Here is a 26,991-nt window from a genome sequence, read left to right on the forward strand (position 1 = left end):
GGGTCTGGGGTGGGGCATCCTATCACCTACCAGTTGGGTCTGGGACATCCTATCCTCCTAGATGAGTCTTTGCAGATGAGAAGACAGTTGCAGGGACACCGTACATACTTCTTCCCAGTCGGTGGGTTTTTGATAGGCTGAAAGAAAGAAAACAACCTTAAGGATGACTGAAATAAACATTTATGTAAACTACAACAATACATTTGGTTTGCATCAAAGCTCAGACTTTGACCAACAGAGGACTTCACACCAAATGTCATTGAATATACACAGCTGCTGTATCTACAGTGCCTTCACCCCTTGACTTTTTCCACATTTTGTTGTATTTTGCCTGTATTAAACATGTAGTGAAGTTATTAATTACACTTTGGATGGTGTATCAATACACCCAGTCACTACAAAGATACAGGCGTCCTTCCTAACTCAGTTTCCAGAGAGGAAGGAAACCGCTCAGGGATTTCACCATGAGGCCAATGGTGACTTTAAAACAGTTACAGAGTTTAATGGCTGTGATAGGAGAAAACTGGGGATGGATCAACAACATTGTAGTTACTCCACAATACTAACCTAAAGGACAGAGTGAAAAGAAGGAAGCCTGAACATAAAAAAATATATATATTCCAAAAGATGCATCCTGTTTGCAACTAGGATCTAAATTAATACTGCAAAACATTTGCCAAATCAATTCACTTTTTGTCCTGAAATCAAAGTGTTATGTTTGGGGCAACACAATACTGAGTACCACTCTCCATATTTTCAAGCATACTGGTGGCTGCATCATGTTATGGGTATGCTTATAATCGTTAAGGACTGGGGAGTTGTTCAGGATAAGAAAAAAAGAAACGGAATGGAGCTAAGCACAGGCAAAATCCTAGAGGAAAACCTGGTTCAGTCTGCTTTCCACCAGACACTGGGAGATGAATTCACCTTTCAGCAGGACAATAACCTAAAACACAAGGCCAAATCTACCACGGAGTTGCTTACCAAGAAGACAGTGAATGTTCCTGAGTGGCCAAGTTACAGTTTTGACTTAAATCTACTTGAAATCTATGGCAAGACCTGAAAATGGTTGTATAGCAACGATCAACAGCCAACTTGACTGAGCTTGAATCATTTAGAAAAGAGTAAACGGGCAGATGTTTTATAATCCAGGTGGAAAGCTCTTAGAGACCTACCCAGAAAGACTCACAGCTGTAATCGCTGCCAAAGGTGCTTCGACAGTACAAAGTAATAATAATAATAATATGCCATTTAGCAGACAAAGTATTGACTCAGGGGTGTGAATAGTTATGTACAATAAGTGAGATATTTCTGTAATTATTTTTCAATACATTTGCAAACATTTCTACAGACATGTTTGTCATTATGGGGTATTGTGTGTAGATGGGTGAGATTTAAAAAAATATATTTAATCCTTTTTGAATTCAGGCTGTAACACAACAACATGTTGAATAAGTCAAGGGGTATGAATACTTTCTGAAGGCAGTGTATGTCCCATCATACATAAGACATCCAAAACAGTGCCATACATGCTATTATTGAGGGGGAATGCCATATACATTTGGGACACATCCAGTCCCATTCTGATTAGTCCAAATTCTGCCCAGTCATGGCTATGGATTCAAGTGTATCAACCCCTTCTGGTTGAGTCTAGACAGAGCATGTATCAACCCCTTCTGGTTGAGTCTAGACAGAGCATGTATCAACCCCTTCTGGTTGAGTCTAGACAGAGCATGTATCAACCCCTTCTGGTTGAGTCTAGACAGAGCATGTATCAACCCCTTCTGGTTGAGTCTAGACAGAGCATGTATCAACCCCTTCTGGTTGAGTCTAGACAGAGCATGTATCAACCCCTTCTGGTTGAGTCTAGACAGAGCATGTATCAACCCCTTCTGGTTGAGTCTAGACAGAGCATGTATCAACCCCTTCTGGTTGAGTCTAGACAGAGCATGTATCAACCCCTTCTGGTTGAGTCTAGACAGAGCATGTATCAACCCCTTCTGGTTGAGTCTAGACAGAGCATGTATCAACCCCTTCTGGTTGAGTCTAGACAGAGCATGTATCAACCCCTTCTGGTTGAGTCTAGACAGAGCATGTATCAACCCCTTCTGGTTGAGTCTAGACAGAGCATGTATCAACCCCTTCTGGTTGAGTCTAGACAGAGCATGTATCAACCCCTTCTGGTTGAGTCTAGACAGAGCATGGCACGGCAGTACAGGACTGATACTAATACCCTCTTATAGAGGTCAGCCCCGGCCAGCTGAGACGACTGAGGGAAACTGGCTTTTAGACATATGGTACTGTGGTACTGTGGTACTGTGGGACTGTGGGACTGTGGGACTGTGGTACTGTGGGACTGTGGTACTGTGGTACTGTGGGACTGTAGGGACTGTGGTACTGTGGTAGAGAGAGAGAGTAGAGAGATGAGAGATGAGAGAAAGATAACTATCTGAACTAATCTGGCTGGAGTGGTACAAAGTTCGCCGCCATTGGACTCTAGAGCAGTGGAAAAACGTTCGCTGGAGTGATGAATCACGCTTCACCATCTGGGAGTCCAATGGACGAATCTAGGTTTGACGGATGCCATGAGAACGCTACCTGCCCCAATGCATAGTGCCAACTGTAAAGTTTGGTGGAGGAGGAATAATGGTCTGGGGCTGTTTTTCATGGTTCAGGCTAGGCCCCTTAGTTCCAGTGAAGGGAAATCTTAACACTACAGCATACAATGACATTCTAGACGATCCTGTGCTTCCAACTTTGTGGAAACAGTTTTGGGAAAGCCCTTTCCTGTTTCAGCATGACAATGCCCCTGTGCACAAAGTGAGGTCTGTACAGAAAAGGTTTGTCGAGATTGGTGTGGAAGAACTTGACTGGCCTGCACAGAGCCCTGACCTCAACCCCATCGAACACCTTTGGGATGAATTGGAACGCCGACTGCGAGCCAGGCCTAATCGCCCAACATCAGTGCCCGACCTCACTAATGCTCTTGTGGCTGAATGGAAGCAAGTCCCCGCAGCAAATGTTCCAACATCTAGTGGAAAGCCTTCCCAGAAGAGTGGAGGCTGTTATAGCAGCAAAGGGGGGACCAACTCCAGATTAATGTCTGTGATTTTGGAACGAGATGTTAGACGAGCAGGTGTCCACATACTTTTGGTCATGTAGTGTATCTGATTGAGAGTGAATAACAAAATCAACGCAAACATGACAACTAGTTTAGATAACTGTCCGCTAGTCTAAAACATGTTAGCTGACATGGCTAATTGTAGTTAGCTGACATGGCTAATTGTAGTTAGCTGACATGGCTAATTGAGTGACTGTCAGTGACTGACAAAACAAGAGACAAACTACTGATGCACAACCATATTTCTAAATTGTCATCTTGTGTCGAGACCCAGAGTGAGTTCCCCAAAATAAAATGGATCCGTGGGCCTACAAAAAAGGTCCACCAGTTGCCCAGCCCTGTAGTAGTCTGCATGCCATGGTGAGTCTTACCACCCACACACACACACACACACACACACACACACACACACACACACACACACACACACACACACACACACACACAGGCGAGTCTTACCGTGGCCTCGTTGCACACAGTACACTTCACCACGTGCTGCTGCAGCTTGCCATCCAGGTTAATGAGAGACTGGCACACACGGCAGTTGATGACGGGTACCCCCCCTGGGTCGGGACTGGCGATGGGTACCCCCCCTGGGTCGGGACTGGTGATGGGTACCCCCCCTGGGTCGGGACTGGCGATGGGTACCCCCCCTGGGTCGGGACTGGTGATGGGTACCCCCCCTGGGTCGGGACTGGCGATGGGTACCCCCTGGGTCGGGACTGGCGATGGGTACCCCCTGGGTCGGGACTGGTGATGGGTACCCCCCCTGGGTCGGGACTGGCGATGGGTACCCCCCCTGGGTCGGGACTGGTGATGGGTACCCCCCCTGGGTCGGGACTGGCGATGGGTACCCCCTGGGTCGGGACTGGTGACGGGTACCCCCTGGGTCGGGACTGGTGATGGGTACCCCCCCTGGGTCGGGACTGGTGATGGGTACCCCCCCTGGGTCGGGACTGGCGATGGGTACCCCCCCTGGGTCGGGACTGGCGATGGGTACCCCCCCTGGGTCGGGACTGGCGATGGGTACCCCCCCTGGGTCGGGACTGGCGATGGGTACCCCCTGGGTCGGGACTGCGGGGTACCCCTGGGTCGGGACTGGCGATGGGTACCCCCTGGGTCGGGACTGGCGATGGGTACCCCCTGGGTCGGGACTGGCGATGGGTACCCCCCCTGGGTCGGGACTGGCAATGGGTACCCCCCCTGGGTCGGGACTGGCGATGGGTACCCCCCCTGGGTCGGGACTGGTGATGGCTGTGTAGGGGGGAGGTAGTTCAGCTGGAGGGGAGACACAGACACACAGCAGCTGGTTAATGATGTACACTACCAGTCAAAAGTTTGGACACACCTACTCATTCCAGGGTTTTTCTTTATTTTTTAAAATTTTCTACATTTACGTCACTTATCCAGAGCGACTTACAACTTATGATAGCCAGAAGGATTAATTTATACTATTCCAGGTATTCCTTAAAGAGGTGGGGTTTCAAGTGTCTCCGGAAGGTGGTCAATGACTCCGCTGTCCTGGCGTCGTGAGGGAGCTTGTTCCACCATTGGGGTGCCAGAGCAGCGAACAGTTTTGACTGGGCTGAGCGGGAACTGTGCTTCCGTAGAGGTAGTGGGGCTAGCAGGTCAGAGGTGGATGAACGTAGTGCCCTCGTTTGGGTGTAGGGACTGATCAGAGCCTGAAGGTACGGAGGTGCCGTTCCCCTCACAGCTCCGTAGGCAAGCACCATGGTCTTGTAGCAGATGCGAGCTTCAACTGGAAGCCAGTGGAGTGTGCGGAGGAGCGGGGTGACATGAGAGAACTTGGGAAGGTTGAACACCAGACGGGCTGCAGCGTTCTGGATAAGTTGTAGGGGTTTAATGGCACAGGCAGGGAGCCCAGCCAAGAGCGAGTTGCAGTAATCCAGACGGGAGATGACAAGTGCCTGGATTAGGACCTGTGCCGCTTCCTGTGTAAGGCAGGGTCGTACTCTCCGAATGTTGTAGAGCATGAACCTGCAGGATCGGGTCACCGCCTTGATGTTAGCGGAGAACGACAGGGTGTTGTCCAGGGTCACGCCAAGGCTCTTCGCACTCTGGGAGGAGGACACAACGGAGTTGTCAACCGTGATGGCGAGATCATGGAACGGGCAGTCCTTCCCCGGGAGGAAGAGCATCTCCGTCTTGCCGAGGTTCAGCTTGAGGTGGTGATCCAACATCCACACTGATATGTCTGCCAGACATGCAGAGATGCGATTCGCCACCTGGTTATCAGAAGGGGGAAAGGAGAAAATTAATTGTGTGTCGTCTGCGTAGCAATGATAGGAGAGTCCATGTGAGGATATGACAGAGCCAAGTGACTTGGTGTATAGCGAGAATAGGAGAGGGCCTAGAACTGAGCCCTGGGGGACACCAGTGGTGAGAGTACGTGGTGCGGAGACAGATTCTCGCCACGCCACCTGGTAGGAGCGACCTGTCAGGGAGGACGCAATCCAAGAGTGAGCAGCGCTGGAGATGCCCAACTTGGAGAGGGTGGAGAGGAGGATCTGATGGTTCACAGTATCAAATGCAGCGGATAGGTCTAGAAGGATAAGAGCAGAGGAGAGAGAGTTAGCTTTAGCAGTGCGGAGAGCCTCCGTGACACAGAGAAGAGCAGTCAGAGTTATAATAATAATAATACGCCATTTAGCAGACGCTTTTATCCAAAGCGACTTACAGTCATGCGTGCATACATCTTTTTTTTTTTTGTGTATGGGTGGTCCCGGGGATCGAACCCACTACCTTGGCGTTACAAGCGCCGTGCTCTACCAGCTGAGCTACAGAGGACCACAGTTGAATGACCTTGATCCAAACCAGTCAGGTTTCAAGACTGAAGGTCATTCTGAGAGAGTTAACAAGAGAGTTGGCTAAAGACGGCACGCTCAAGAGTTTTGGAGAGAAAAGAAAGAAGGGATACTGGTCTGTAGTTGTTGACATCGGAGGGATTGAGTGTAGGTTTTTTGAGGAGGGGTGCAACTCTCGCTCTCTTGAAGACGGAAGGGACATGGCCAGCGGTCAAGGATGAGTTGATGAGCGAGGTGAGGTAAGGGAGAAGGTCTCCGGAAATGGTCTGGAGAAGAGAGGAGGGGATAGGGTCAAGCGGGCAGGTTGTTGGGCGGCCGGCCGTCACAAGTCGCAAGATTTCATCTGGAGAGAGAGGGGAGAAAGAAGTCAAAGCATAGGGTAGGGCAGTGTGAGCAGGATCAGCGGTGTCATTTGACTTAATAAATGAGGATTGGATGTCGTCAACCTTCTTTTCAAAATGGTTGACAAAGTCATCCACAGAGAGAGAGGAGGGGGGGAGGAGGATTCAGCAGGGAGGAGAAGGTGGCAAAGAGCTTCCTAGGGTTAGAGGCAGAGGCTTGACATTTAGAGTGGTAGAAAGTGGCTTTAGCAGCGGAAACAAAGGAAGAGAATGTAGAGAGGAGGGAGTGAAAAGATGCCAGGTCGGCAGGGAGTCTAGTTTTCCTCCATTTCTGCTCGGCTGCTCGGAGCCCTCTTCTGTGAGCTCGCAATGAGTCATCAAGCCACGAAGCAGGAGGGGAGGACCGAGCCGGTCGGGAGGATAGGGGACATAGAGAGTCAACATATGCAGAAAGGGAGGAGAGGAGGGTTGAGGAGGCAGAATCAGGAGATCGGAGGGAGAAGGATTTAGCAGAGGGAAGAGATGATAGGATGGAAGAGGAGAGAGTAGCGGGAGAGAGAGAGCGAAGGTTGCGACTGCGCATTACCATCTGAGTAGGGGCAGAGTAAGTAGTGTTGGAGGAGAGCGAGAGAGAAAAGGATACAAAGTAGTGGTCGGAGACATGGAGGGGAGTTGCAGTGAGATTAGTAGAAGAACAGCATCTAGTAAAGATGAGGTCAAGCGTATTGCCTGCCTTGTGAGTAGGGGGGGACGGTGAGAGGGTGAGGTCAAAAGAGGAACGGAGTGGAAAGAAGGAGGGAGAGAGAAATTAGTCAAAGGCAGACATAGGGAGGTTAAAGTCACCCAGAACTGTGAGGGGTGAGCCATCCTCAGGAAAGGAACTCATCAAGGCGTCAAGCTCATTGATGAACTTTCCATTGGAACCTGGAGGGCGATAAATGACAAGGATGTTAAGCTTGAATGGGCTAGTGACTGTGACAGCATGTAATTCAAATGAGGAGAATGACCACTTGGGAGAGATGAGGATTCCTGTGCCACCACCCCGCTGACCAGATGCTCTCGGGGTATGCGAGAACACATGGTCAGACGAGGAGAGAGCAGCAGGAGTAGCAGTGTTTTCTGTGGTAATCCATGTTTCCGTCAGCGCCAAGAAGTCGGGGGACTGGAGGGTAGCATAGGCTGAGATGAACTCTGCCTTGTTGGCAGCAGAACGGCAGTTCCAGAGGCTGCCGGAGACCTGGAACTCCACGTGGATCGTGCGTGCAGGGACCACCAGGTTAGAGAGGCAGCAGCCACACGGTGTGAAGCGGTTGTATAGCATGTGCAGAGAGGAGAGAACAGGGATAGGCAGACACATAGTTGACAGGCTACAGAAAATGGCTACAATAATGCAAAGGAGATCGGAATGAAATGAACTAAACATCTGGGAAAGGAGAGAGCGGGGCCTCCCTCACTTACGTTTCACTGAAACACTCAATTATAACTCTCCCAAGTTCCACTTTAGAAGTTATAGTTATAATTGTTGTAAAATATATACCGTACATTGATGCACAGACCGTTTATTTTTATGTTTGGTTTGTTAATGCCTCTCTGGCGTGTAATGTCCATTATCTTTATAGTTTAACTCCGTTTGCTACTTGAGTCGTCTCTCTCCCTGTCCTCCTGCAGGCCGGTCGTCTCTCTCCCTGTCCTCCTGCAGGCCGGTCGTCTCTCTCCCTGTCCTCCTGCAGGCCGGTCGTCTCTATCCCTATCCTCCTGCAGGCCGGTCGTCTCTCTCCCTGTCCTCCTGCAGGCCGGTCGTCTCTCTCCCTGTCCTCCTGCAGGCTGGTCGTCTCTCTCCCTGTCCTCCTGCAGGCCGGTCGTCTCTCTCCCTGTCCTCCTGCAGGCCGGTCGTCTCTCTCCCTGTCCTCCTGCAGGCCGGTCGTCTCTCTCCCTGTCCTCCTGCAGGCCGGTCGTCTCTCTCCCTGTCCTCCTGCAGGCCGGTCGTCTCTCTCCCTGTCCTCCTGCAGGCCGGTTCCCCATGCACTTCCCACAGCAAGCCCTGCCCCCTGTCACTCAAGGAGAGCAATTGAAACCTTATTTTCACTTTCTCTATTCCAGAACCAATGGGTGTGCCTGAGTCTTATCACCTCTCAACTAGGTCAGCTGTTTCAACCTGGAACACTGTTCTGAGTCTTATCACCTCTCAACTAGGTCAGCTGTTTCAACCTGGAACACTGTTCTGAGTCTTATCACCTCTCAACTAGGTCAGCTGTTTCAACCTGGAACACTGTTCTGAGTCTTATCACCTCTCAACTAGGTCAGCTGTTTCAACCTGGAACACTATTCTGAGTCTTATCACCTCTCAACTAGGTCAGCTGTTTCAACCTGGAACACTGTTCTGAGTCTTATCACCTCTCAACTAGGTCAGCTGTTTCAACCTGGAACACTGTTCTGAGTCTTATCACCTCTCAACTAGGTCAGCTGTTTCAACCTGGAACACTGTTCTGAGTCTCATCACCTCTCAACTAGGTCAGCTGTTTCAACCTGGAACACTGTTCTGAGTCTTATCACCTCTCAACTAGGTCAGCTGTTTCAACCTGGAACACTGTTCTGAGTCTTATCACCTCTCAACTAGGTCAGCTGTTTCAACCTGGAACACTGTTCTGAGTCATCACCTCTCAACTAGGTCAGCTGTTTCAACCTGGAACACTGTTCTCCTGCTTTGGTCGGTTTCAGTCATTGCAGGAAGTCCTGAAGAGCAGGAGTGTGTGCAGGGTTTTGTCCCAGCCCAGCTCTAACACCTGACTTAATCAACATTAGGAATCACGGCGATAGGATAGGAATCAGGTATGGGCTGGGCTGGGACAAGGGCTTATACACACTCCTGCCATCCAGACCTGGAGCTGTCTCCCATTCATTTAGATGGTAAAGATGTGTACCGCATGCTACAACTAGTTGACTGATGCCAAGGTGGCGGCTGCTAAAAAGAAGGGAGCAGCTGAGAACCAGAAGACTGCAGCCAAGGAAGCACTGGTCCACACCTCCCCTGTCTGTCAGGTTAGTAGTATTAGTTGGTACTGTATGTGCTGTCTGTCAGGTGAGTAGTATTAGTTGGTACTGTATGTGCTGTCTGTCAGGTGAGTAGTATTAGTTGGTACTGTATGTGATGTCTGTCAGGTGAGTAGTATTAGTTGGTACTGTATGTGCTGTATGTCAGGTGAGTAGTATTAGTTGGTAATGTATGTGCTGTCTGTCAGGTGAGTAGTATTAGTTGGTAATGTATGTGCTGTCTGTCAGGTAAGTAGTATTAGTTGGTACTGTATGTGCTGTCTGTCAGGTGAGTAGTATTAGTTGGTACTGTATGTGATGTCTGTCAGGTGAGTAGTATTAGTTGGTAATGTATGTGCTGTCTGTCAGGTGAATAGTATTAGTTGGTAATGTATGTGCTGTCTGTCAGGTGAGTAGTATTAGTTGGTAATGTATGTGCTGTCTGTCAGGTGAGTAGTATTAGTTGGTAATGTATGTGCTGTCTGTCAGGTGAGTAGTATTAGTTGGTAATGTATGTGCTGTCTGTCAGGTGAGTAGTATTAGTTGGTAATGTATGTGCTGTCTGTCAGGTGAGTAGTATTAGTTGGTACTGTATGTGCTGTCTGTCAGGTGAGTAGTATTAGTTGGTACTGTATGTGCTGTCTGTCAGGTGAGTAGTATTAGTTGGTACTGTATGTGCTGTCTGTCAGGTGAGTAGTATTAGTTGGTAATGTATGTGCTGTCTGTCAGGTGAGTAGTATTAGTTGGTAATGTATGTGATGTCTGTCAGGTGAGTAGTATTAGTTGGTACTGTATGTGCTGTCTGTCAGGTGAGTAGTATTAGTTGGTAATGTATGTGCTGTCTGTCAGGTGAGTAGTATTAGTTGGTAATGTATGTGCTGTCTGTCAGGTGAGTAGTATTAGTTGGTAATGTATGTGCTGTCTGTCAGGTGAGTAGTATTAGTTGGTAATGTATGTGCTGTCTGTCAGGTAAGTAGTATTAGTTGGTAATGTATGTGATGTCTGTCAGGTGAGTAGTATTAGTTGGTAATGTATGTGCTGTCTGTCAGGTTAGTAGTATTAGTTGGTAATGTATGTGCTGTCTGTCAGGTGAGTAGTATTAGTTGGTAATGTATGTGATGTCTGTCAGGTGAGTAGTATTAGTTGGTAATGTATGTGCTGTCTGTCAGGTTAGTAGTATTAGTTGGTAATGTATGTGCTGTCTGTCAGGTGAGTAGTATTAGTTGGTAATGTATGTGCTGTCTGTCAGGTAAGTAGTATTAGTTGGTACTGTATGTGCTGTATGTCAGGTGAGTAGTATTAGTTGGTACTGTATGTGCTGTCTGTCAGGTGAGTAGTATTAGTTGGTACTGTATGTGCTGTATGTCAGGTGAGTAGTATTAGTTGGTAATGTATGTGCTGTCTGTCAGGTAAGTAGTATTAGTTGGTACTGTATGTGCTGTCTGTCAGGTGAGTAGTATTAGTTGGTACTGTATGTGCTGTATGTCAGGTGAGTAGTATTAGTTGGTACTGTATGTGCTGTCTGTCAGGTGAGTAGTATTAGTTGGTACTGTATGTGCTGTCTGTCAGGTGAGTAGTATTAGTTGGTAATGTATGTGCTGTCTGTCAGGTGAATAGTATTAGTTGGTAATGTATGTGCTGTCTGTCAGGTGAGTAGTATTAGTTGGTAATGTATGTGCTGTCTGTCAGGTGAGTAGTATTAGTTGGTACTGTATGTGCTGTCTGTCAGGTGAGTAGTATTAGTTGGTAATGTATGTGCTGTCTGTCAGGTGAGTAGTATTAGTTGGTAATGTATGTGCTGTCTGTCAGGTGAGTAGTATTAGTTGGTAATGTATGTGCTGTCTGTCAGGTAAGTAGTATTAGTTGGTAATGTACAGTGGGGAAAAAAAGTATTTAGTCAGCCACCAATTGTGCAAGTTCTCCCACTTAGAAAGATGAGAGAGGCCTGTAATTTTCATCATAGGTACAAGTTAACTAGGACAGACAAAATGAGGAAAAAAAATCCAGAAAATCACATTGTAGGATTTTTTATGAATTTATTTGCAAATTATGGTGGAAAATAAGTATTTGGTCAATAACAAAAGTTTCTCAATACTTTGTTATATACCCTTTGTTGGCAATGACACAGGTCAAACGTTTTCTGTAAGTCTTCACAAGGTTGTCACACACTGTTGCTGGTATTTTGGCCCATTCCTCCATGCAGATCTCCTCTAGAGCAGTGATGTTTTGGGGCTGTCACTGGGCAACACAGACTTTCAACTCCCTCCAAAGATTTTCTATGGGGTTGAGATCTGGAGACTGGCTAGGCCACTCCAGGACATTGAAATGCTTCAGATGCGAAGCCACTCCTTCGTTGCCCGGGTGGTGTGTTTGGGATCATTGTCATGCTGAAAGACCCAGCCACGTTTCATCTTCAATGCCCTTGCTGACGGAAGGAGGTTTTCACTCAAAATCTCACGATACATGGCCCCATTCATTCTTTCCTTTACACGGATCAGTCGTCCTGGTCCCTTTGCAGAAAAACAGCCCCAAAGCATGATGTTTCCACCCCCATGCTTCACAGTAGGTATGGTGTTCTTTGGATGCAACTCAGCATTCTTTGTCCTCCAAACACGACGAGTTGAGTTTTTACCAAAAAAGTTATATTTTGGTTTCATATGACATTCTCCCAATCCTCTTCTGGATCATCCAAATGCACTCTAGCAAACTTCAGACGGGCCTGGACATGTACTGGCTTAAGCAGGGGGGACACGTCTTGCACTGCAGGATTTGAGTCCCTGGCGGCGTAGTGTGTTACTGATGGTAGGCTTTGTTACTTTGGTCCCAGCTCTCTGCAGGTCATTCACTAGGTCCCCCCGTGTGGTTCTGGGATTTTTGCTCACCGTTCTTGTGATCATTTTGACCCCACGGGGTGAGATCTTGCGTGGAGCCCCAGATCGAGGGAGATTATCAGTGGTCTTGTATGTCTTCCATTTCCTAATAATTGCTCCCACAGTTGATTTCTTCAAACCAAGCTGCTTACCTATTGCAGATTCAGTCTTCCCAGCCTGGTGCAGGTCTACAATTTTGTTTCTGGTGTCCTTTGACAGCTCTTTGGTCTTGGCCATAGTGGAGTTTGGAGTGTGACTGTTTGAGGTTGTGAACAGGTGTCTTTTATACTGATAACAAGTTCAAACAGGTGCCATTAATACAGGTAACAAGTGGAGGACAGAGGAGCCTCTTAAAGAAGAAGTTACAGGTCTGTGAGAGCCAGAAATCTTGCTTGTTTGTAGGTGACCAAATACTTATTTTCCACCATAATTTGCAAATAAATTCATAAAAAATCCTACAATGTGATTTTCTGGATTTCTTTTTCTCAATTTGTCTGTCATAGTTGACGTGTACCTATGATGAAAATTACAGGCCTCTCTCATCTTTTTAAGTGGGAGAACTTGCACAATTGGTGGCTGACTAAATACTTTTTTTCCCCACTGTATGTGCTGTCTGTCAGGTGAGTAGTATTAGTTGGTAATGTATGTGCTGTCTGTCAGGTGAGTAGTATTAGTTGGTACTGTATGTGCTGTCTGTCAGGTGAGTAGTATTAGTTGGTACTGTATGTGCTGTCTGTCAGGTGAGTAGTATTAGTTGGTACTGTATGTGCTGTCTGTCAGGCTCCCAAGTCTCCATTGGTCCCTTTACTGGTTGATGATCAGGCATCCCTAGTCTCCATTGGTCCCTGTACTGGTTGATAATCAGGCATCCCTAGTCTCCATTGGTCCCTTTACTGGTTGATAATCAGGCATCCCTAGTCTCCATTGGTCCCTTTACTGGTTGATAATCAGGCATCCCTAGTCTCCATTGGTCCCTTTACTGGTTGATAATCAGGCATCCCTAGTCTCCATTGGTCCCTTTACTGGTTGATAATCAGGCATCCCTAGTCTCCATTGGTCCCTTTACTGGTTGATAATCAGGCATCCCTAGTCTCCAATGGTCCCAGTACTGGTTGATAATCAGGCATCCCTAGTCTCCATTGGTCCCTTTACTGGTTGATAATCAGGCATCCCTAGTCTCCAATGGTCCCAGTACTGGTTGATGATCAGGCATCCCTAGTCTCCAATGGTCCCAGTACTGGTTGATAATCAGGCATCCCTAGTCTCCAATGGTCCCTTTACTGGTTGATAATCAGGCATCCCTAGTCTCCAATGGTCCCAGTACTGGTTGATAATCAGGCATCCCTAGTCCCTAGGCAACTCATAGCTAGCTACATAGTTCTCCCACATGTTCTGTTCTATTCTACCGGGTATTCTATTCTGTTCTATTCTACCGGGTATTCTGTCCAATTTGTAAGTCGCTCTGGATAAGAGCGTCTGCTAAATGACTTAAATGTAAATGTAAATGTTATATTCTACCGGGTATTCTGTTCTGTTCTTGGGTTGTCGTGATACCAGTATGGTGATTCTATGATACCTGGTTTTCCATGGCAACAATGAAAACCCAAACAGACTAAACTGGTCCTTTAGAAAGCTAGTGTATGTATGTAACATAGTGTGCTATAGCTTGGAATAGAGACGTGATTCTGGGTAACAACAGGCTGCTAGTTTCCAACATTAGGACTGTTTTCCTCTTCATGTTGTCTTTCCTTGCCACGATACCTCAGAGTATCGCGATACTGGTTTTGTGATAACCCTATAATCTGTTCTATTCTAGAGTAGTATAACAACCTTTAAATAACCCAGCTGTGTATTCACCACGACAACCACCAAATAAACCAGTCCAGGTAACCACCACGACAACCACCAAATAAACCAGTCCAGGTAACCACCACGCCAGCTGTGTATTCACCACGACAACCACCAAATAAACCAGTCCAGATAACCACCACTCCAGCTGTGTATTCACCACGACAACCACCAAATAAACCAGTCCTGGTAACCACCACACCAGCTGTGTATTCACCATGACAACCACCAAATAAACCAGTCCAGGTAACCACCACTCCAGCTGTGTATTCACTACAACAACCACCAAATAAACCAGTCCAGATAACCACCACACCAGCTGTGTATTCACCACAACAACCACCAAATAAACCAGTCCAGGTAACCACCACGACAACCACCAAATAAACCAGTCCAGGTAACCACCACTCCAGCTGTGTATTCACTACAACAACCACCAAATAAACCAGTCCAGATAACCACCACACCAGCTGTGTATTCACCACAACAACCACCAAATAAACCAGTCCAGGTAACCACCACGACAACCACCAAATAAACCAGTCCAGGTAACCACCACTCCAGCTGTGTATTCACTACAACAACCACCAAATAAACCAGTCCAGATAACCACCACACCAGCTGTGTATTCACCACAACAACCACCAAATAAACCAGTCCAGGTAACCACCACAACAACCACCAAATAAACCAGTCCAGGTAACCACCACAACAACCACAAAATAAACCAGTCCTGGTAACCACCACGACAACCACCAAATAAACCAGTCCAGGTAACCACCACTCCAGCTGTGTATTCACTACAACAACCACCAAATAAACCAGTCCAGATAACCACCACACCAGCTGTGTATTCACCACAACAACCACCAAATAAACCAGTCCAGGTAACCACCACGACAACCACCAAATAAACCAGTCCAGATAACCACCACGCCAGCTGTGTATTCACTACAACAACCACCAAATAAACCAGTCCTGGTAACCACCACGCCAGCTGTGTATTCACCACGACAACCACCAAATAAACCAGTCCTGGTAACCACCACTCCAGCTGTGTATTCACTACAACAACCACCAAATAAACCAGTCCAGGTAACCACCACGACAACCACCAAATAAACCAGTCCAGATAACCACCACACCAGCTGTGTATTCACCACAACAACCACCAAATAAACCAGTCCAGGTAACCACCACGACAACCACCAAATAAACCAGTCCAGATAACCACCACGCCAGCTGTGTATTCACTACAACAACCACCAAATAAACCAGTCCTGGTAACCACCACGCCAGCTGTGTATTCACCACGACAACCACCAAATAAACCAGTCCAGGTAACCACCACTCCAGCTGTGTATTCACTACAACAACCACCAAATAAACCAGTCCATGTAACCACCACGCCAGCTGTGTATTCACCACGACAACCACCAAATAAACCAGTCCTGGTAACCACCACTCCAGCTGTGTATTCACTACAACAACCACCAAATAAACCAGTCCAGGTAACCACCACGCCAGCTGTGTATTCACTACAACAACCACCAAATAAACCAGTCCATGTAACCACCACGCCAGCTGTGTATTCACCACGACAACCACCAAATAAACCAGTCCTGGTAACCACCACTCCAGCTGTGTATTCACTACAACAACCACCAAATAAACCAGTCCTGGTAACCACCACTCCAGCTGTGTATTCACCACAACAACCACCAAATAAACCAGTCCAGGTAACCACCACTCCAGCTGTGTATTCACCACAACAACCACCAAATAAACCAGTCCAGGTAACCACCACTCCAGCTGTGTATTCACTACAACAACCACCAAATAAACCAGTCCTGGTAACCACCACTCCAGCTGTGTATTCACCACAACAACCACCAAATAAACCAGTCCAGGTAACCACCACTCCAGCTGTGTATTCACTACAACAACCACCAAATAAACCAGTCCAGGTAACCACCACGCCAGCTGTGTATTCACTACAACAACCACCAAATAAACCAGTCCAGGTAACCACCACTCCAGCTGTGTATTCACTACAACAACCACCAAATAAACCAGTCCTGGTAACCACCACTCCAGCTGTGTATTCACCACAACAACCACCAAATAAACCAGTCCAGATAACCACCACTCCAGCTGTGTATTCACCACAACAACCACCAAATAAACCAGTCCAGGTAACCACCACGCCAGCTGTGTATTCACCACGACAACCACCAAATAAACCAGTCCATGTAACCACCACGCCAGCTGTGTATTCACCACGACAACCACCAAATAAACCAGTCCATGTAACCACCACTCCAGCTGTGTATTCACCACGACAACCACCAAATAAACCAGTCCAGGTAACCACCACTCCAGCTGTGTATTCACCACGACAACCACCAAATAAACCAGTCCAGATAACCACCACTCCAGCTGTGTATTCACCACGACAACCACCAAATAAACCAGTCCAGGTAACCACCATGCCAGCTGTGTATTCACCACGACAACCACCAAATAAACCAGTCCAGGTAACCACCACTCCAGCTGTGTATTCACTACAACAACCACCAAATAAACCAGTCCAGATAACCACCACTCCAGCTGTGTATTCACTACAACAACCACCAAATAAACCAGTCCATGTAACCACCACGCCAGCTGTGTATTCACCACGACAACCACCAAATAAACCAGTCCTGGTAACCACCACTCCAGCTGTGTATTCACTACAACAACCACCAAATAAACCAGTCCTGGTAACCACCACTCCAGCTGTGTATTCACCACAACAACCACCAAATAAACCAGTCCAGGTAACCACCACTCCAGCTGTGTATTCACCACAACAACCACCAAATAAACCAGTCCAGGTAACCACCACTCCAGCTGTGTATTCACTACAACAACCACCAAATAAACCAGTCCTGGTAACCACCACTCCAGCTGTGTATTCACCACAACAACCACCAAATAAACCAGTCCAGGTAACCACCACTCCAGCTGTGTATTCACTACAACAACCACCAAATAAACCAGTCCAGGTAACCACCACGCCAGCTGTGTATTCACTACAACAACCACCAAATAAACCAGTCCAGGTAACCACCACTCCAGCTGTGTATTCACTACAACAACCACCAAATAAACCAGTCCTGGTAACCACCACTCCAGCTGTGTATTCACCACAACAACCACCAAATAAACCAGTCCAGATAACCACCACTCCAGCTGTGTATTCACCACAACAACCACCAAATAAACCAGTCCAGGTAACCACCACGCCAGCTGTGTATTCACCACGACAACCACCAAATAAACCAGTCCATGTAACCACCACGCCAGCTGTGTATTCACCACGACAACCACCAAATAAACCAGTCCATGTAACCACCACTCCAGCTGTGTATTCACCACGACAACCACCAAATAAACCAGTCCAGGTAACCACCACTCCAGCTGTGTATTCACCACGACAACCACCAAATAAACCAGTCCAGATAACCACCACTCCAGCTGTGTATTCACCACGACAACCACCAAATAAACCAGTCCAGGTAACCACCATGCCAGCTGTGTATTCACCACGACAACCACCAAATAAACCAGTCCAGGTAACCACCACTCCAGCTGTGTATTCACTACAACAACCACCAAATAAACCAGTCCAGATAACCACCACTCCAGCTGTGTATTCACTAAAACAACCACCAAATAAACCAGTCCAGGTAACCACCACACCAGCTGTGTATTCACTACAACAACCACCAAATAAACCAGTCCAGGTAACCACCACTCCAGCTGTGTATTCACTACAACAACCACCAAATAAACCAGTCCTGGTAACCACCACTCCAGCTGTGTATTCACCACAACAACCACCAAATAAACCAGTCCAGATAACCACCACTCCAGCTGTGTATTCACCACAACAACCACCAAATAAACCAGTCCAGGTAACCACCACGCCAGCTGTGTATTCACCACGACAACCACCAAATAAACCAGTCCATGTAACCACCACGCCAGCTGTGTATTCACCACGACAACCACCAAATAAACCAGTCCATGTAACCACCACTCCAGCTGTGTATTCACCACGACAACCACCAAATAAACCAGTCCAGGTAACCACCACTCCAGCTGTGTATTCACCACGACAACCACCAAATAAACCAGTCCAGATAACCACCACTCCAGCTGTGTATTCACTACAACAACCACCAAATAAACCAGTCCAGGTAACCACCACTCCAGCTGTGTATTCACCACGACAACCACCAAATAAACCAGTCCAGGTAACCACCACTCCAGCTGTGTATTCACCACGACAACCACCAAATAAACCAGTCCTGGTAACCACCACTCCAGCTGTGTATTCACTACAACAACCACCAAATAAACCAGTCCTGGTAACCACCACGCCAGCTGTGTATTCACCACAACAACCACCAAATAAACCAGTCCAGGTAACCACCACTCCAGCTGTGTATTCACCACGACAACCACCAAATAAACCAGTCCAGATAACCACCACTCCAGCTGTGTATTCACTACAACAACCACCAAATAAACCAGTCCAGGTAACCACCACTCCAGCTGTGTATTCACCACGACAACCACCAAATAAACCAGTCCAGGTAACCACCACTCCAGCTGTGTATTCACCACGACAACCACCAAATAAACCAGTCCTGGTAACCACCACGCCAGCTGTGTATTCACCACAACAACCACCAAATAAACCAGTCCAGGTAACCACCACGACAACCACCAAATAAACCAGTCCTGGTAACCACCACGCCAGCTGTGTATTCACCACAACAACCACCAAATAAACCAGTCCAGGTAACCACCACGACAACCACCAAATAAACCAGTCCAGGTAACCACCACTCCAGCTGTGTATTCACTAACCTACAGAGTATAACCCAGTTCAGCAGTCCCACCCTCTCTGACCAGGGCTAATCCCTGTTACACATTGGATGATAGAGGTTTGTAGTCAAATAGAACCCAATAAACCCAGAGAATTTGCCATAATCCTGAGTTAGGATTGGAGAAATAACTAGGCCGTCACTATACGCTGGGAATGTGTGGCAAATTCCGGATCAACTTTATGCTGGGTTTTTTATATGGTCTTCAAGCGCAAAAAACAAATGAAAAGTCTGTTCAAAAACAGTATGGGACTGTATCCAGGAAGTAAGGAGAAGAAAGCAGTCACTTTCCCAGCGTGCTACAGACCATTTCCATGTTTACCGTTAATCCAGTGGTGAAATATGGATTAAACATCCGATTTAAATCTCATGGTGGACAAAGGTAGGCACTCACTAAAACTGTAAGTGGCTCTGGATAAGAGCGTCTGCTAAATGACTTAAATGTAACACTGCTCATTCAGTTTCTACATTATATGGCCATTGGCTGGCTGTGTGCTCCAGAATGTACTTAAGGGGTATTATGGTGTGTGTCCCAAATGACACCCTATTCACTATATAGTGCACTACTTTTCATCAGGACTCATAGGGCTCTGGTGAAAAGTAGTGCACTACATGTAGGAAATAGGGTGCGTTTGGGACGTAACCATGGTGTCAATAATTCAGTTTACGCTCCTTTCCTGAAGAATAACTGGTTTTGTTGAAGAAAACTGGCAAGGCAGAACAATGTTGTTCAAAATGACCACATGAGCTGGAGCCAATCCAAGCTATTCCCAGAAAATTATTTTTAGTGCACAAATCGCACCCTATTCCCTCTGTAGTGCACTACTTTAGACCAGAGCCCTATCGGCCCTGATGAAAAGTAGTGCACTATAAAGGGAAAAGGGTGCTATTTGGGACACATTCAGGGTCAAATAAAGCACTAATCAAAACTAACTAATGTCCCATACTAGATGATGCTGTGTAGCTACACTACCAGTCAAAAGTTTGGACACACCTACTCACTCAAGGGTTTTTCTTTATTTTTACTATTTTCTACATTGTAGAATAATAGTGAAGACATCAAAACTATGAAATAACACATATGGAATCATGTAGTAACCAAAAAAGTGTAAAACATATCAACATACATTTTATATTTGAGATTATTCAAATAGCCACCCTTTGCCTTGATGACAGCGTTGCACACTCTTGACATTCTCTCAACCAGTGTCCTGAGGTAGTCACCTGGAATGCATTTCAATTAACAGGTGTGCCTTCTTAAAAGTTAATTTGTGGAATTTCTTTCCTTCTTAATGCGTTTGAGCTAATCAGTTGTGTTGTGACAAGGTAGGGGTGGTATACAGAAGATAGCCCTATTTGGTAAAAGACCAAGTCCATATTATGGCAAGAACAGCTCAAATAAGCAAAGAGAAATGACAATCCATCATTACTTTAAGACATTAAGCAGTCATCAAGGCAAAGGGTGGCTATTTGAAGAATCTCGATTATAAAATATATTTTGATTTGTTTAACACTTTTTTTGTTTAACACAATACAAAACAATAGCAGCTGCACCCAACAATCTTTGAATTAACATTGAATGCCAGATTTTTTAAATAAATGTATTACACTGATTCACTTTTGACTTTCAACGGGTCTGCCAACCTTGTTGTCAGGGCTGACACTACCTCGACCTGTATGGGTCTCTAAAACCCATGCCATCTCATGGGTAAACTGGCACTGTGTTCCTCTGGATATGTCCCTATATATTGCACTCATTTTGACCAGGGCCCTTTCCAGGCATAAGTATATTTTTATTTATTTAGGACCTCAGTCGGAGACTCAACTTACTGAGAGTTAGAATAGTGGAACACATCAAGGTGCAATTTAGAAACGTGTTTGTGCATCAGCAGTTTGTCTCTTGTTTTGTCCGTCACTGACAGTCACTCAATTAGCCATGTCAGCTAACTATTTTTTGATTGGTAGTTAGTCTAGCCAGCTATCTGAACTGGTAGTAATCATGGCCAGATACCGACCAGGTGCACAGGGCACGTGTCCAGGGGCCCTGACCTCCAAGGGCCCTGACCTCCAGGGGCCCTGACCTCCAGGGGCCCTGACCTCCAGGGGCCCTGACCTCCAGGGGGCCTGACCTCCAGGGGCCCTGACCTCCAGGGGCCCTGACCTCCAGGGGGCCCCCATTGATTTTGTTAGTCATTCTCACTCAGATATCATTAACATGTCATAAATCATGGCAAAATGGGTACAATTACAGGAAACATTTCTCTCCACACCATGGCAAAATGAGCAGAATAGCATGAAACTTGCTATAAAAACTGCAACATTTGCAGGAAATTAACTTTTATTATATTTTTCTCTCCACCGCGAGGTGTGGGGCCCCCCAACCAAATCTCGCTTAGGGCCTCCAAAAGGCTAGAGCCGGCCCTTGGACCAGGCTCTGGTCAAAAGTAATCAAATCAAATTTTATTGGTCACATGCGCCGAATACAACAGGTGCAGACATTACAGTGAAATGCTTACTTACACCATATAGGAAAAAGGATGCCATTTGGAACGTAGCCTCTGCATTCTAACTCTGTCTGATATTTGATCAGGCCAGCTCAGTAGAAAAACATTATTGACAAAGATGTGTGGTTTACTGTAGGTGAGTAGGATCTCCAGTCATTTCAATGGTTTACTGTAGGTGAGTAGGATCTCCAGTCATTTCAATGGTTTACTGTAGGTGAGTAGGATCTCCAGTCATTTCAATGGTTTACTGTAGGTGAGTAGGATCTCCAGTCATTTCAATGGTTTACTGTAGGTGAGTAGGATCTCCAGTCATTTCAATGGTTTACTGTAGGTGAGTAGGATCTCCAGTCATTTCAATGAGGAGCTTTAACAATAGGGCTGTGTGTGGTAGTGTGTCGTGGTTCTAGGGGGAATAGGCCTATCATCTGAATAGCACTGTGATAAGCAGCGTGCATGATGGGACCTAAGCATTCAGATCACCCACAGGGACCCTGTGTGTGTAACTACACACCCGAAATACATCTGAATAGTACAACACTACATGGAGGTTTATGTTTCACGAAAAGCACATCATGAAATGATCATCAACAACATGCACTACTGGACCTATATGTTTATTTTTTATTTTGTTCACCTTTATTTAACCAGGTAAGCCAGTTGAGAACAAGTTCTCATTTACAACTGGCCAAATACCATGCATGGATTGAAGGGACAGGAATACTTTGCCTAATCAAATCTATGTAGTAGTTGTTTATGATCCAGTCAAATGAAATGCATAGAAATAAGTGAATAATACATGGGTTATAAAAAGACTAATTCATAGCCTAGTGGTCCTGTGCCTGCTACTAATGTGCATTGGCCTAATGACTTACGGACTCACAACCACAAAAAAACACCATGTTCAGAGGGGATTGCGAGTTATAATTGTATCCTCTGATTGATAATGTCCTTCCTGCTCCATCTCAAGTAAATGGCGACATTGTTTATGTTCTGACAACATCACGTATATCCGTATAGATCCTTTTAGAAGGGGTGTAAACAGTATTGACTGGAGATCTGGAGATCCTACTAACCTACAGTATTACCTAGCAACAACAACAGATCGTGATGCGAGGCATTTCTGCAGAATACAGAACTACAACAGGAATTGTTCTGAAAATATTCGGCTAGGCCTTCTACTGCGCTGCTCTTCTCAACATTTTACATTTACATTTTAGTCAACACTGCAAGCTCCACCTTCTGATTTCTTATTTCTGCCGGTCCGGTTGATTTTAGACTGATGCCCTTGTCTTGCCCGTTAGAATTTAACGCGCTATGCAAAACATTGCTCAACACGATACGCCCTAAACGATTCAGCATACATGGGTGGGGGGGTCATAGCCTAACGTTGGTTTACCTCTTGGGCTCGTGTCCTGCAGGTACGACGGCGGTCCCGACGGTGTGACATTCCCGGAGTTCGGTGCTGATAGCAGCGGGGACCGTTCATCCATGCCTTCGTCGGCCATGGCGGCAGCAGTTCACCCAAACCAGACTAATAAACAATGAGCAGAACGGCGGCAGAGCCTCTCTTCTGGCCAGTGTTTCCTTGAGAGGGGGGCGTCCAGCTAATCGGTGGTAGCCTACTGCTCTGGCGAGGGCAGTTCCTCGGAGGTGGAGCTACAAGACTTAAACGGGACCGGGGGTGGTAGGGATATGAGCAACGGAATGCAGAGAGAGCGAAACCCCCCAACCCAACCCGTTCCCCTACTGCACAGTGGTGACATGCCATTTAGTAGGCCTGCAAAGTAGATTAAATAATAATTCTCATTTATTGAGATACAGTTTGCATCCTCCAAAATGATAGATCGTAGGTCTAATAAACTACTGTAAATAGGCTTTATTATATTCTATGTTTTAAAGATTAAACAAAATCCAAGAATCTACAATATTATATTATACTCGGCCTTGTCTCAGGATTGTAAGTTGGTGGTTGAGGATATCCCTCTAGTGGTGCGGGGGCTGTGCTTTGGCAGAGTGGGTGGGGTTATATCCTTCCTGTTTGGCCCTGTCCGGGGGTTTCTTCGGATGGGGCCATAGTGTCTCCGGACCGCTCCTGTCTCAGCCTCCAGTATTTATGCTGCAGTAGTTTATGTGTCGGGGGGCTGGGGTTAGTTGGTTATACCTGGAGTACTTCTCCTGTCTTATCCAGTGTCCTGTGTGAATTTAAGTATGCTCTCTCTAATTCTCTCGTTCTCTCTTTCTCTCTGAGAACCTGAGCCCTAGGACCATACGTCAGGACTACCGGGCATGCTGACACCTTGCTGTCCCCAGTCCGCCTGGCCTTGCTGCTATTCCAGTTTCAACTGTTCTGCCTGCGGTTACGAAACCCCTACCTGTCCCAGACCTGCTGTTTTCAACTCTTAATGATCGGCTATGAAAAGCCAACTGAGAGACCTGAGCCCTAGGACCATACGTCGGGACTACCGGCCGTGGTGACTCCTTGCTGTCCCCAGTCCGCCTGGCCTTGCTGCTATTCCAGTTTCAACTGTTCTGCCTGCGGTTATGGAACCCCTACCTGTCCCAGACCTGCTGTTTTCAACTCTTAATGATCGGCTATGAAAAGCCAACTGAGATTTATTCCTGATTATTATTTGACCATGCTTGTCACTTATGAACATTTTTGAACATCTTGGCATGGTTCTGTTATAATCTCCACCCGGCACAGCCAGAAGAGGACTGGCCACCCCTCATAGCCTGGTTCCTCTCTAGGTTTCTTCCTAGGTTTTGGCCTTTCTAGGGAGTTTTTCCTAGCCACCGTGCTTCTACACCTGCATTACTAGCTGTTTGGGGTTTTAGGCTGGGTTTCTGTACAGCACTTCGAGATATTAGCTGATGTACGAAGGGCTATATAAAATAAAATTGATTGATTGATTGAGGTGTCTAGAAAAAAATCGCTATATAAGTCCAATCAGTTAATGATCTATTCTATTCTGATCTTTGTTTAACAGATGAAAAAACACTGAATGGTATGCTGTCTGAATGATATAGTTTTTTTTTTCTAAAACAATGAGGTTTGGTCCAGTAAAAGACAATACATTCTTGAAGATTTGCTCCTTCTATCATGTTCACTACAGTTACCAATCATAGGTATATTATATCGATCAGTGGTGAGAAAAGTGCCCAATTGTCATACTTGAGTGAAAGTAAAGATCCCTTCATAGAAAATGACTCAAGTAAAAGTGAAAGTCACCCAGTAAAATACTACTTGAGTAAAAGTCTAAAAGTATTTGGTTTTAAATATGCTTAAGTATCAAAAGTAAATGACATTTCTAAAATACACTTAAGTATCAAAACTAAAAGTAAAAGTATAAATAATTTCAAATTCCTTACATAAAGCAAACCAGACTGCACAATTTTCTTGTTTTTTAGCCAGGGGCACACTCCAACACTCAGACATCATTTACAAACGAATCATGTGTGTTTAGTGAGTCTGCCAGATCAGAGGTAGTAGGGATGACCAGGGATGTTCTCTTGATAAGTGCGTGAATTGGACCATTTTCCTGTCCTGCTAAGCATTCAAAATGTAACAAAGACTTTTAGGGTGTCAGGGAACATGTATGGAATAAAAAGTATATTATTTTCTTTAGGAATGTAGTAAAGTGTAAGTTGTCAAAAATATAGTAATGTACAGATAACCCCCAAAACTACTTAAGTAGTACTTTAAAGTATACTGAACAAAAATATTAACGCAACATGTAAAGTCTTGGTTCCATGTTTCATGAGCTGAAATAAAAGATCCCAGAAGTGTTCCACACGCACAACAATCTTATTTCTCTCAAATTGTGTGCACAAATGTGTTTACATCCCTGTTAGGGAGCATTTCTCCTTTGCCAAGATAATCCATCCACCTGAAAGGTGTGGCATATCAAGAAGCTGATTAAACAGCATGATCATTACACAGGTGAACCTTGTGCTGGGAACAATAAAATGCCACTCTAAAATGTGCCGTTTTGTCACACAACATAATGCCACAGATGTCTCAAGTTTTGAGGGCGCGTGCAATTGGCATACTGAATGCAGGAATGTCCACCAGAGCTGTTGCTAGAGAATGTAATGTTCATTTCTCTACCATAAGCCTACCAACATCGTTTTTGAGAATTTGGCAGTACTTCCAACTGGCCTCACAACCGCAGACCACGTGTAAGCCAGCCAGGGACCTCCACATCCAGCATCTTCACCTGCGGGATCGTCTGAGACCAGCCACCCAGACAGCTGATGAAACTGAGGAGTATTTCTGTCTGTAATAAAACCCTTTTGTGGGAAAAAACTCAATCTGATTGGCTGGGCCTGGCTCCCCAGTGGGTGGGCCTATGCCCTCCCAGGCCCACCCACGCTCAGGGCCATCCTTGCCATTCTGCCACCATAGGCCAAAACTAGAATAGTCCCAGTAAGCAAAATGACTTTGAAAAGACGTCTAAAATACATATTTCCAGACGTTGAAGTTAGGTTAATTTTAGGTTCTGAATGAAAGGTGAAAAGGTATTTTCCATATGTTTAAAATACATATTTTCCAGGATGTTGAAAAAACACATTTTTCCAGAAATTGAAAGATGTGTATTTTCCGGACGTTGAAATCAGGTTAATTTTCGGTTCTGAATGAAAGTTGAAAAAAAGTAATTTATAGATGTCTATGATTGGTTCAGATTTGGTCCGGACCAAAAACCAATGTCTGTGGAAATCAGGCGTTGGTCTGTGCTTACTGAGGTGTAGCCTTCAGTGTTGCCTGAAATTTTATTTTATGAATGCCCACCATCTAAGTGGTAAGCCTAACGTTTGTAAAACACCAAAAAACCAAGTCTGGACAGGACCAAAAAAAGACGTCCAAAACACGTCGGCTAGTGCTTACTGGGATGTAGCTACCATGTCGCCCTCAATAGAATGTTATGAATGCCCATCCATGTGGTAGGCCATTGCAACTGCTTTATTTGTCCTGATTCCTGTGACTAATCAATTTGGCTATTTAAGCTCTGAATATCAGCTACCCAACTTTAATCAGGAGTTATCGCGAGCCTATTTGCAATGTCTTTACACAGCGGGAAATGCACAAGTATTTTATTTTTCGCTATGAAAAGCTTGTCAAAAATGTAGGGATACAAACATGAAACCACTGATCATGACAATGGGGTGAAACTCCAATCACAACTGATTGTCCATTCCATATTGTCCATGTTACTTTGACCTGTCCTGTTTTTAGGATATGTTGTTTGTTAACATGACAGCTCATTTTTTATTTGATTGAGTGCCATTTAGGTTAGGCTATTTGATCGGAGAAACCTCATGATGTAAAACGTATCTCATTACATTATCATACATTTTTATCTCCAGCCTTTAGGCTACAGAAAAGGCCACATACTCTTTCTACCATATCCTATATCTGCTACATGATTTATGTTAGATTATTTTTTAGAGGTGCTGTTGGTGGAGCGATGCATCTCTCCAACAGCACCCTGGAGAGGCGAGCTGGGAATAGACA

The 26,991-nt window shown here is 45.8% G+C and overlaps 1 protein-coding gene across 1 annotated transcript; it reads right to left on the reverse strand.

Moving 5' to 3' along the window:
• Window positions 1–32: 32 nt before the first annotated feature.
• LOC123492901 (type 2 phosphatidylinositol 4,5-bisphosphate 4-phosphatase-like) lies at window positions 33–23,270 on the reverse strand (the record flags this gene model as incomplete). The annotated part of the gene is made up of 4 exons (XM_045226585.1): window positions 22,876–23,270; window positions 4,367–4,399; window positions 3,581–3,714; window positions 33–137 (listed from the first exon to the last, which is right to left on the reverse strand). Coding segments are annotated over exons 1-4 (381 nt in total), but the record flags the coding sequence as incomplete, so codon positions are not given.
• Window positions 23,271–26,991: the final 3,721 nt, after the last annotated feature.

This window comes from Coregonus clupeaformis, chromosome 17, assembly GCF_020615455.1.
Source record: "Coregonus clupeaformis isolate EN_2021a chromosome 17, ASM2061545v1, whole genome shotgun sequence".
Classification (NCBI taxonomy): domain Eukaryota; kingdom Metazoa; phylum Chordata; class Actinopteri; order Salmoniformes; family Salmonidae; genus Coregonus; species Coregonus clupeaformis.